At 38.9% G+C, this 11,586-nt stretch overlaps 1 protein-coding gene across 1 annotated transcript; it reads left to right on the plus strand.

Annotated features, from left to right (window-relative positions):
* Positions 1–4,700: 4,700 nt before the first annotated feature.
* Positions 4,701–8,451, plus strand: LOC133884996 (uncharacterized protein At4g15545-like). The gene is made up of 9 exons (XM_062324611.1): positions 4,701–5,294; positions 5,549–5,617; positions 5,881–5,937; positions 6,085–6,148; positions 6,247–6,339; positions 6,683–6,892; positions 7,782–7,824; positions 7,943–8,021; positions 8,122–8,451. Exons 1-9 carry the CDS (start codon positions 4,965–4,967, stop codon positions 8,212–8,214), a joined length of 1,038 nt encoding a protein of 345 aa, XP_062180595.1. The 5' UTR covers positions 4,701–4,964; the 3' UTR covers positions 8,215–8,451.
* Positions 8,452–11,586: the final 3,135 nt, after the last annotated feature.

Genomic DNA, 11,586 nt, shown 5'->3' on the forward strand with positions numbered 1-11,586 from the left:
AATCCACGTCACCTCTGGCAAGCTCAGCGTCAACACCTTTAAGGCACAACAAAAGGAGAGTGAACCCTACTGATGATGACTCGGTGGAAAGGGTGGCAAAGCTGGTGGCCAAGAAAAATTTGGAGATCATCAAAGGTACAAATCAAAATACCATACTGTCTTTCTCAGATCAACGAACAATATTCATAGTATTGGTATTTCTATGGGTCATGATATAGATAAATCGGTAGCTCTTTTAAATTTTTTTGAGATGGATAGATGTGTCTGTAGTCCGGAAAAAATAGTAAATCCGATAAAATAGCTTATGATACTGAAGAGGAGGATGATGATTGTGATCTTAATAACTTAGCTCTCGATCATCGTTGCGGTGACTTAATGGAGGAGGTTATGGATGATACCAATGATCTGTTGAGTGGTGAATCGAGAGACATCCCTAGAAAGAAGACTACTAAGTCTTCGAAGGGGAGGAGGTCTCTTAGAAAGAATACAACCAAAAAATAGATTAAGTTTTAAATGAAAGGATTTTTTTGGAATAACAGAGGTCTTAGGGACTTAGCTAAATATAAATTCCTTTTTGAGACATCTAGAGATGAACATCTCGATTTCATTGCTATTCTTGAAACTAACAAAAAACAATTTTTGGACGAATGTCTTAATGCTTCCTATGGGGGACAAGAATTCTTTTGGCACTGGAATGAACCACACGGACGTTCAGGAGGTATTCTCTTAGGCATAATTTAGATTTCTTTGATATTGGTGGACTGTCTTTCTATGATTTTTATATCAAATTTACGCTACGTAATATGACAGATGGATTTTGTTGGATTCTGGTGGCTGTTTATGGTGCGGCACAACCAAAGTACAAAGAAAGCTTTTGACAGAACTTGTACAATCCTGTAGTGTTGAAATAAACAACGGCATCTTTGATAGTATATATCCCTTTTTATTCAATGATATTATAAATAGTTTGGATTTGAGGGAGTTTGAACTACCTGGTCATAAATTCACATGGGGTAATAATAGAGAAGTGCCCACATATGAGAAGCTAGATCGCATTTTAACAAGTACAGATTGGGAACATAAATATCCATCGATAGATGTACAAGCCTTAAATCGAGACATCTCTGACCACACACCACTTTTATTAGACATAGGGGAAGCCGCTTTTAGTGGTAATTTGCCTTTGTTCAAGTTTGAATTAAGCTGGTTACATATAGAGGGCTTTCGTGAGATGGTGGTGGATGTGTGGAAAAAAGAGTATAAGGGCGTTACACCCTTGGGGAGATGGTAGCATAAGATTTGAAAATTAAGGCAATACCTGTGAGGTTGGGCTAAAAACCATTTGGGATCTTTTAGAAAAGAAAAGAAAGAGTTGCTAGAGAAACTAGACTCCTTGGACAAGAAGGCTAAGACTTCACCTTTGCTACCTCAGGAGCTCGAAGTTAAAGATCATCTTAAATCAAGGTTAGCTCAGTTGCTGAGGGAGGAGGAGATTAAGTGGTTCCAATGTTCTAAAGCAACTGAGGTACTCTAAGGAGATGATAATATTAAATACTTTCAATTGGTAGCTAATGGACGGCACACGAAAACAAGAATCTTTAAACTTGAACAAGAGGAGGGGATCATAGAGGGAACCGAAAATTTAAAAAAGTATATCACTCAATTTTACAAAGGTTTGTTTGGTCCACCTGATGAGAATGAGTTTACTATGGATGAAACACATCATGACGACATCCCTCAAGTGTCTGAAGTTGAAAATGACATGTTAACTACGTTTTTCACCGAAAAATAAGTTAAAGAAGCAACCTTCCAGATGGAACTTAATAAAGCACCTAGCCCTGATGGCTTTTCTACAGAATTTTATCAAAATTTCTAGGAAGTAATTAAGGATGACCTTTTGCTTTTATTTAAAGAGTTTCACTCTGGTGCACTGCCTCTTTTTAGCTTAAATTTCGGAGTAATAACCTTACTGCCGAAACATAATGAAGCAATGCAAATCTAGTAGAACAGGCTAATATGCTCATTAAATATTAGCTTTAAGATTTTTATTGAAGCCTTGACTAATAGAATTACCCTAATAGCTCAAAAAGTCATTAGATCGACTCAAACCACTTTTATACCAGGGATATATATTATAGAAAGTGTTGTAATCTTACATGAAACCATCCATGAGATGCACAGGAAGAAATTGTATGGTGTTATTCTAAAATTAGATTTTGAGAAAGCCTATGACAAGGTAAATTGGACATTTTTACAACAGGCCCTACGAATAAAGGGGTTCTCCTCTAAATGGTGTACATTGATAGAACAGGTGGTTTCTGGAGGAAGTGTAGGGATAAAAGTTAATTATGACATAGGATATTACTTTCAAACAAAAAGGGTTTGTGAGAGAAAGATCTCCTATCTCCAATCTTGTTCAATGTGACTGTGGATATGTAGGCCATTCTCATTGAGTGAGCTAAAGAGGAGGGGCAAATTCGCGGGTGTCATCCCTAATCTTGTTGAAAATGATCTCTCTATCTTACAGTATGCTGATGATACAATTCTCTTTATAGATCACAATTTAAATCAGGCAAAAAAATACGAAATTGTTACTATGTGCGTTTGAAAAGTTATCAGGCTTGAAAATAAATTTCCATAAGAGTGAATTGTTTTATTTCGATAATGCCAAAGATTTCGAGACCGATTATAACTCTAGAACATTCTCTTTTAAACACTCAGACATTCTTATGCATCATAAAAGACTTCTGAACAAGGAATGGAAAGAAATTGAAGAAAGATTCCAGAGAAAATTGAGTTGTTGGAAAAGAAATCATTTATCTTATGGGGTCGTCTTGTTCTTATAAACTCTATTTTAAGCAGCCTACCTATATTTATGTTTCTTTCTTTCAAGTGTCTAAAGGGATCCTAAACAAACTCAATTATTATCGTTCTTGTTTCTTTTGGCAATTTGATAGGCACATGAAAAAGTATAGATTTACGAAATGGAACATTCTTTATACGCCTAAGGATAAGGAGGATTGGGTATCCTCAACTTAGAGCTGCAAAATAAATACTTGCTTAGTAAATGTTTATTTAAATTAATAAATGAAGAAGGAGTGTGATAATATTTATTAAGAAAAAAATATCTGAGAAACAAAATAACTGCTCAAGTAGAGCATAGGCCTAAAGATTCTCAGTTTTGGACTGGCCTCTCATAGCAGTCGAACATGATTTCCTCAGGCTAGGCTCTTTTAATTTGAATAATGGATCTCAAAAAAGATTTTGGGAAGATGTTTGGTTAAGACAAACACCTCTCAAGCAGCAATTTCCTTCTTTATTTCATATTGCATACATAAAGAATGCAACAGTTGTAGATGTATTTAGGACATGACCCCTAAATATTGCATTCAGAAGAACTTTGGTTCAAAATAATCAGACAGTATGGAATGACTTGCTTCTTAAGTTGGCGATGGTTTAAGTTAATGATAGTCGTGATATGTTTCAATGGTCTTTACATCAACATGAAATATTCACGGTCCAATCGATGTATAGAGCTTTGATTAGTGATTTAGTCATTCCTAATAGCTTATATCTTTGGGAGCTAAAACTTCCACTAAGGATCAAAGTGCTCTTATAGTTCCTCTTTAATGGAAAGACTCTAACCAAAGATAATCTACTAAAATAGTGTTGAGAAGGTAGTATCATATATTGTTACTGTCATCATGAGGAAACTATACAGCATTTATTTTTTGAATGTTGTTTTGCTAAATTTATTTGACAAGCTGTTAAAATTATGTTTATCTTTAGTTCACCAACAAGTGTCTCTAATATGTTTGGTACCTAGTTTAATGGGATGAGCTAACAACTTAAAAACCACATTTTGTTTGGAGCTAGTGCTTTTTGTTGGGCTATTTGGTTAAGCCGAAAAGATGCTATCTTTAATAAGACAAAAGTTCATTCTTCCATATAGGTTTTTTCAGGGCATATATTGGATTCATTTTTTATCACTGGTATAGAAGGCGAAGGATCGACCTCTTATAAATAATGCATGTCAAAGATTGAAAACAACAGTGACGGAGATCTACACTGGATATAGTTGGTTGTTTAGTAATAGACTTTGTGCTTGATCGTTATCGGTCAATTTTGAGGATACTCTTGTTTTTGCATAATTGATCCAGAATGTCAGGTATTATATCAAAATATGTAATAATGAACAGCTATGTACATAACTATATACAGAGATCAAAATAAGTTTTATTCCTTCATTAAAAATGGAAATTATGCAGAAGCAGTGCATTTTCTCCTAAATTCCCATTTAGAAACCAACACCTAACGACGATCTTGCAGAAATTAGTACCATCCACTGCGAAATCTTTTATCCAATCTAAATCCCTAGCTTGAATTGTACTCATTTCTCAAGGTGACATGTATACCATGTACCTCCAATGTGTCCAGTCGCCACCCAGAATAAGCTGCACGCACGAGCTCCAGCCATCCAATGCCACAATCGATGCACCACGACACATCATCACGAAAACAAATTCTATAAGATCTTATTAAAAAACTTTCATAAAACTCTATTCATATTATCCATCTTGTAATCTAATAACTAAACTAAATAGAAAAGAGAATAAATATGTATCAATAATTATTTTTTTATAAGTTAGATCCTATAAAATTTACTCTGAGCAGGCCAGATCCACATGCCGCCTTGCGAATCGCGATTCGCCTTTAGCCACGGACCGGGGCGACCCGCGCCGCGCCAACGCCTTCGGCTCCCCCGATAACCAGACACGCATCCCCCTAACCTGCACAGCGCGCACCGAGAGCGACGAGCGCGCAAGCCTCCAAACCCACCCGCAGCCAGACCCGTGGCGCGGGGCGCCTTCTCGCGCCACCACCACAAGAAAAGCTCGCGCTCTCATCCTCCTAATCCGAAGGGGTGAGGAGCAGAGGAGTCCAATAACCGCGGAGCAGGAGGGATGGCGGAGGAAGGGGAGGAGGCGCCGCCGGCTGCGATGGTGGGGGAGGACGCGGGAGCGGCGGCGAAGGTCAAGGATGACTTTGGGTTGCCCGCGGAGCTGGTGGCAGTGCTGCCGGCGGACCCGTTTGCGCAGCTGGACGTGGCGCGCAAGATCACCTCCATCGCGCTCACGTCCCGCCTCGGGCGCCTCGAGGCGGAGGCGGCGCGGCTCCACGCGCAGCTCGCCGAGCGCGACGCCGAGGCCGAGGACCTCCGCGAGCGCGTCGAGCAGCTCGATGCAGCGCTCGCAGTCGCCTCCGGCCGCCTCCGCCGCGCCGAGGAGGAGAAGGTAATTGATTAGTCTCTGGAGTACTAGTAGCTTTGGCTAAGCTGCGCACGCACGCACGCTTTCCATGGAACGGCTTTTACTGACACGTGGGGCCTGGGCCCGCTTCCGGTCCCAGTTGTCGGCGGCTCTGCTTGCGACATTTGTGCCTGGTTTTGTCTCTAGTAGCTGTATGGTATGCTGCGTTGGATGTTCAGTGCGAAACACCGATAATCTGACGCTTCTTTGCGTTCCGGTTGTGGACGATGGATGTGCAGGAGACGCTGCTGAGCGAGAAGGCGTCGCTATCCAATATCGTCAGGAAGCTCAACAGAGATGTCGCCAAGGTACCGGAACACTATTGCATTGCACTTTGGGATCATATTTTGAGAAATTCTTGTGTGTTATCGTATTCGTTAGGATCATACTTTGGGATCCTAAGAACGTATTGTATTTTAATAGAGATAAATCTGCACTTTTCAAGCATTCTCTCATATGCAAGTCCCACAACATATTAGTGATGACTGATGTGCATAACTTTTGCTCGCTACCATTTTGAACTTCATAAATGTTTACTTGACTGCTTATTTTCTATTTGTCGTGCGTGCAGTTGGAAGTTTTCAAGAAGACACTTATGCAGTCACTCCACGAAGATGAAGACAATCCTGTAAGTCGTTTGCATTGGCATTCACGTTGTCTCTATTTTTTTTTTCAAGAACCAAAGCAATGATTAAAGCATTTTAATTCTTCTGTTTGTATTTACAGTTATTTTGAACTGGAAATGATTTTGCTTTTTTAAACTACTTCGCTGTAGAATACTGCTCCCAGGGCAAGAGTTACCGAAACTTCGAATTTCTCCTCTGCAACATCTGTTACAGGTACCACATAATTCTCGTGGTTCTTGCGCTAGGTGTATTCCCAGGCACCATGCTACATTAATTATCACAAGTAATCTTGGCTGCTGGGTTTTTGTCAGATGAAGATTCTACATTTCCAACTTACAAAACGTCGCAGTTTTCAGAAACTGCAAGTTCTGTTTCAGAGGAAAGTAGTCATGTTGACCAAGATGGTACATTTCTGTTTCATTTAGTTCACATTATATGGAAATCTGTTAAATGATACTCCTTCCATTTCAAAATATAGGGCGTATTAGGATTAAAAAAAAGTCAAACTTCATAATTTTTGACCAACAATTAGTCAAATTATGTGCATGTTTAGTGTGCAAAAGATGTATCAATAGATTCGTATTTCGCTGATCTTTTAATAAGATTTTGGTTTCGTATCAATTGATAATATATTGTAAGAGAAATTAATGGTCAAAGTATGCTTTGAAAGACTTTCGAAAATCCTAATAAGCCCTGTAAAAAGAAATGGAGGGAGTATTTTACATACAAACCTTTTTGTACTTACAGTACCTAGGCCACCCCGTCCACATGCATTCTTGCCGTCGTACAACAGCACACCAAGGATGACTCCCCCAGACTCACCTCCAAGGGGTTTTGCGCCGGTATCACCGCCAAGGCGACATTCGATCTCCATTACATCAATGAACATGTTTAATGACAGGTCCTCGGTCTTTTCTGGTCACCATAGCTCTCCATTTGACACAGCAAGTCAAACAGGTTAGCTTTGATAACCCCAAGAGTTAATTATAATGATGTTACATACTTGAATGCTAACTTTACTTTTCTTTTTGTGAAAGAAGTACTCTTGCATACATATAATTCCCGAAAGTTTATGAAGAGATTAATGTAGCTGAGATTCTTTTTAGACAAATTGCTGTTTGGTAATTTGGTTAATATATACCCATTTTCCTTGGTCAAGATATATTACAATTTCACTACCATCCGGTAGTAAATATCAAGATATTACAGTTTCACTGGACAAATTGCTGGTTTGGCCAATAATATCAAAGGGGCAATGTAATAGATAGCCACTTGGCAGGACGTGTGCTTCGATAATCTACCATCAATCATAACTATACAAAATTATGAATGTTTATTTTAACAGCTATTGCGTCTCTCCCGTGGTATGTGCATGCTGAAGAACTTAGTTAGATCGTTCACGAAATTTTGCATACAATCTAGATTTTGTAATGTTTAATACGCCTCTGAAGGACACGCAAGTTCCATCAACCATGCATTCAAGTAATTAAAATACGTAATCTGCTTAAAACATCACTGTATCAGGGGACTAGTCAAAATGGCAGTTGATGTTTCTGACACTGATCTTCAACGTGCTCTAGGTGTTAACTGCTGCATTCTGGTCATGTTTTCATGATTTGTAAATTGATAACAATGTTTAGCATTTCCATAAAGACCACTGTTCTGACACTGATCTTTACCGTGCTCTAGGTGTTAACTACTGCATTCTGGTCATGTTTTCATGATTCGTAAATTGATAACAATGTTTAGCATTTCCATAAAGACTACTGTTTGTTTACCAGGTTCAGCGCAAAATCATAAATAAGCTTTGCATAAACTCAGTTTCGTTGGGGTTCATTTGTTTCAGGACGAACAAGAGTTGATGGAAAGGAGTTCTTTCGTCAGGTCAGGTATGTGCGAAAAAGAGTCTTTTGTCAAGTATTCAGTTAAATGGTAGAGAATTGTCTGATATATTCAACACTCTAGGCTTATTTGATTAAGAGTTAATGAAAATATCTGTACATGCAGAAACCGCTTGTCTTATGAGCAGTTCAGTGCATTCCTAGCTAATGTGAAGGAACTGAACGCACACAAGCAGAGCAGAGAGGTACAAACGGATAAAAGCTGAACTTACTATCCGGTTTGCGATGCATGAACTGTTTTTCTTATCCCCTCATGGTACTCACTGAAGCATCTGTCCCTTACAGGATACACTAAGAAAGGCTGATGAGATCTTCGGTCCAGAAAACAAGGACCTGTACACCATCTTTGAGGGTCTAATTACTCGCAATCTTCACTAGCCTTGAAACATGAAATATTTCCCATGGTTAATAGTGATCCAGAGTTTACTGGTATATTATGATTAAAATGTTCAGCATTTTTTGTATTTTAAGTCTGTAGAAGTCACCTCATACCATTGCAGATTCTTGGTATATAGTTTTCTCAATTTCTTGTTTATGTCAATGTAGAGTCATGGGTTGTCTGTAAGCTACAATCTATATTTTAATACAAACTAGCCTATTACTCGTGCGTTGCAACGGATCTCAAAACAAAATATGCTACAAGTTTTAAACTCCAATAGATAAAAGGAAAACGTGAGTACAGAATTTTTAGGTGCCTACAAGATATAGATAGACCAGATAACATCATTTAGGTCCAGGTATACACATGGTCAAAATTGAAAAGACTATATAAATGTGATTAATTACTCTTTCATTTCCAGCGGCATCTGACTAAAATCAAAACAGTTGACACCCATTGTGATTCGTATACAACTAAACAAACCTTTGTTGCTTTAGAAAAGCTCAAAGGTGCTCACATAACAAATTTATTCGTCTAAGCATGTATAAAGTCATCTTCAACAGATACTCTAAAAATATATCATCTATAATATTATTACAGCATCATCTAACACTATTACTATTACAGTATCTTTTTTTTTAATCTCCAGTGACTACTATATTTCTTACATTCCATTACTCTCCTCGTCCTTTCGGACCTACCCGCATCACTGTAGTGCTTGGCTGGGATCCGTATCGGCTCCTGTAGCACTTGATAACGGCTAAAGCCGCAAAACTGAACTAAGACCCCTTCCGTTCTCCAAATATAGTATATTTTGGCCGAAATATCCATCTACCATGACTCACCTCATCCAAAATTACTCAAATGGCTTGGTTAGCTAGTTTGCGTCATATCTTCCTTGGGTTTCTTCTTCTCTAGGATTCTAGTGGTTCATCCAGAGTTGAGATTTTTCGTATCCTTCATCATCATTCAAAGGACATCGACCGGTACATGAGCACCCCTTAGAGCCCCGTTGTCCAGCGGTAGCTAACGGCCTTGGCCGACATGCTAGCCAGGAATGGTGCCTCCATGGCGATGCCATTCCCGTCGACACCAAAAACCAAGCTAATCTGCGCACATATATAGAGGCTCACACGACAGGCAAACGCATCGCCTTGATACATGCATAACCTGCACATAAATAATTGAATACCTAGTGTATTTTCATGAAAAATATATCGAGATAAGAAAAATAAAACAAAACTACTAATAACTGATTTCATATATCAAATTTGGAGACAAAATCACACTGCCACACCATTACACCCTATACTATTTGAAGCTGGAATCAAGATACATGTGCATTCCAATTCACTTACACGTGACCAGCACTAGACAATGTTCTTATTAGGGATGAAAACAGTTAGGAATGATCGGAAAAACTCCTAACCGTTTTTATTTTCATATTTTCTCAATCGGATGAAAACGAAAACGGAAAAACCGGAAACGAAAACGAACATAGGATTGCTAGTTATAACTAAGGATCCTTTGCTTCACAATTCTGGTTTCATGTGCTGAGTTAGCTGGTTAAAAACAAGGATAACAAGTGTGCTTTGATTGAATTTTGAACTCTCAATCCAATTTATACATTGTAACTAGAAAGGCGACATTCTCTGATGTGCTTAGAGTATAGTTTGCAGAACCAGAAAAAGAACATAGCGAAAGTTTTTTTTTTTTTTCCTTTTCGGAATCGAGCATTGTGGAGGTTAGCTACTGCAACATGCTTATGAATCGACAGGAAATATATTTAGCATACATGCTCGTATTGAATTAAAAATAGAAGGGATGTCCACCCGCAAAGGTAAGAAGTTTGTTTTTTCTAAAGTTCCAAGTATACTTACAATACCATCACTACATTTTAACCCAACAGGCTGCATCAGGTAGTTTTCTTAAAGAACTACATTAACAGCAAATATGTTTGCAGAAAAAAGAATCACAATGATTAAGCTTGCACAGCAAGTGTCAACCACATCAGAATTCCCACTTAGCAACCAGTTAGTGTATAACTCAGTATGAATCCTACAGGGCATACACATCAATACATATTAACATGTTTTTTTCTCAATTATAATGAACCGAACTCTTGCAACATGAGCCGAAGATAAATGTTTACTATAAAAAAGTCCGCACCAGAACTTCTAGTTTTCTTAAGATCCAATACTATATATAGATACGGTAAGTCTAATACGTGCCTAGGCGCAAGTGAGGAACAATGACGTCCTAAGAGAGGATGAATTATGATACTTACAAACTAATGGCTATAAAAACTTCTCAAGATAAACTTATCTCAATTTTTATCTAAATGTGCTCTAAGTGTATTTAGTGTGTCTACTCTACCGCTCAAGAGAATTGTAACATACTCTAGCAAGGTAAATTACAAGAATGTAAATGCGGAAACGTAAATAAGACAAAGAGACAAATTTGGCATAAGGGATTTTTATCCCGTGGTATCGATGGCATAAATGACACCCCTAGTTCAAGTTGAAGCTCCACCAAAGATATGCTCTCAGTCAGCACTCGGTCATGACTCTTGAGCCACCAAACCATCAAGGCAAGGCCTCAAGCCAGATGAGCCACCAAGCCAAGACCTCAAGCCAGATGAGTCCTACCAAGGAAATGTCTCACCACTAGTCTTCCTTTCGGTCATTTGCCACCGTGATCACTTCGGAGTTTGAGCCACTAAGGTAAGGGTCTCCGCGTCCCCTACACGTGTCTTGCCGTCACTCCACACTAAGTCAGAGAGTCAACAAGCTTGCTGGCGAGTCATCAAGACTCCAAGGTGCCGGCGTACATCTTAGTACAAGTGAAAGGATCTAATGGCCCTAGGGGAGTGAATAGGGCACTAATAAAAAAACTAAATCAACTACTGAATTCTAGAACAAAGAGCAAAATTAGCCTATAATGAATAAAAGCAACTAGACGACCTAGCAAGCTAGAATGATAAGCACAGACATGCAAGCATATAGAACATAAGTAAAGTGCGAAATTGAAACTTGCATGAAGGAAATGCTAGAAGCAAAATGCAGAATGTAACAAGAGTAGGGAAATAGGACACCGAGTTTTTCTCGAGGTATCGAAGAGTTGGCACTCTTCACTAATCCTCGTTGGAGCATCCACACAAGGATGTCGCTCCCCCTTGAGTCACCAAGACTCAAGTGCTCACTAATGATTGCCACTTTTCCATCTCTAGATTAGCGGGCATCAAACCAAGTACACGAGCTTCCCGGGGCTCCCACAAGACCTCCAAGAGCTCACCGAGAACATCTCCAATCTCCACAACCAGCTAGGTGTTGCCAACCACCAATAGTAACAAGCTAACTGGTTCACTTGAT

This window comes from Phragmites australis, chromosome 11 (assembly GCF_958298935.1).
Source record: "Phragmites australis chromosome 11, lpPhrAust1.1, whole genome shotgun sequence".
Classification (NCBI taxonomy): domain Eukaryota; kingdom Viridiplantae; phylum Streptophyta; class Magnoliopsida; order Poales; family Poaceae; genus Phragmites; species Phragmites australis.